Source organism: Plasmodium inui (assembly GCF_000524495.1).
Source record: "Plasmodium inui San Antonio 1 unplaced genomic scaffold supercont1.170, whole genome shotgun sequence".
NCBI lineage: Eukaryota > Apicomplexa > Aconoidasida > Haemosporida > Plasmodiidae > Plasmodium > Plasmodium inui.
Window position 1 is genome coordinate 11,024 of NW_008482004.1, and position 1,418 is coordinate 12,441.

The following is a 1,418-nucleotide window of genomic DNA, read 5'->3' on the forward strand; positions in this document are numbered from 1 at the left end:
AAAGGATCCTCTTTTCTATGATGAGGAATACAATTGGAATTACGTTTGTATATAGCTGTATTTCTAATAAATATCCAGTTAGTGTTACTTAGAGGTGGGTAAGAATAGAATACCCCCTTTATTATCTCAGCCCCTCTGATATTGTTCCACAATATTCCCTCTACCTGAATAACGGGACTGATCATTTCTTTGAATCTCCAATATTTATTTTGTATTCGCTCATTGTCCTTATATGTCCGAACAATGATTAACACTGTTACATACTGGGATGAGCACATAACACATCACATACGTTTCATTGTCTCGCAGGCTGGAGAAAACTATTCTGCCGTCGGCTATCAGGCCATCATTTCGTCTGGGACGTAAAATAATGCTCCCTCCTTTCAAGAAATCTATATGTTGAAAATGGAGAATCTTCATATTTATGCAAAAGTGGAAAATAACCTCTGATTCTACAAAGATCGTCTTCTAATTGTGTTTGGTATTGACAAAGAGGTTTAATATTTATCATGCGAATATAGTACACAAGGCCTGAATTACTCATACAGATCCTGAATAAAAAATCGACTCCCTCATGAGACACAAACAGTAAGCAGACGACTTCTCATGGATACTTTAGATAGAAAAAAGGAAAGTATTTATTTCGTCTTTATTGTACCATGGGCCCATTGGAAAGTGGCAATTTCTCCCTCCCCCAACGCTTCATCGAAATCACAGATATGCTATACATTCTTGTTTCCTTCCGAAGGTAACTAAACTTAATATTGTTCCATTGTACTATCATAATCATTAGAATCAGGACATATCGAAAAATATAGAGGTCACGTTCAAATCGTACATGATGCGTCTTGTCTTTGTTTCTTTTTTTCCCTTTTGAAACTATTACACATATGTCTCTGTACCTTCCCACAGATGTGCAATTTGTATCCTAACAATAAATTCCTTGTAATTCATTTCCAGATATATGCGTGTTTATAGTTACCCGCATTTTGACAGGTGTCTGTGGTACTCAGTCTGTCTCTTAGGGCCAGTCGGTAAAATAGTATACCCCAGTTTGCTCTTGCAAACGCAAAACGTTGTGACGGATACATTGAAGCTACCCCTTTATGCTAAAAGCCTCAACTTTTGTTACATCACAATGAAAATACCCTTCCATGCTGAATAGACGCAACCCTTGCCACTATGTTGTCTTCGTCTCACATAAAACATAACAATCTCCTTGGCAATTGATTCTTCCCCTCAAGATATAGACCTGGCTTCTTTTCACTTCTCAAATACTAAAGCCTAGGCATTATTATCTTCTCCCCTTTTACTGTTTCTAATTGTATAAACTCCTGTATTCCGGAAGGGTAACCTAATTATGTCACATAAGATCATACGTTACATTCTGGTTCAGGCTATTTGACTATATGTCATAA

At 36.9% G+C, this 1,418-nt stretch overlaps 1 protein-coding gene across 1 annotated transcript; it reads right to left on the reverse strand.

Moving 5' to 3' along the window:
- Positions 1-228: 228 nt before the first annotated feature.
- Positions 229-420, reverse strand: C922_05766 (hypothetical protein; the record flags this gene model as incomplete). Its single annotated transcript, XM_008821337.1, has 1 exon — positions 229-420. One exon carries the CDS (start codon positions 418-420, stop codon positions 229-231), a length of 192 nt encoding a protein of 63 aa, XP_008819559.1.
- Between the last annotated feature and the right edge of the window lie 998 nt (positions 421-1,418).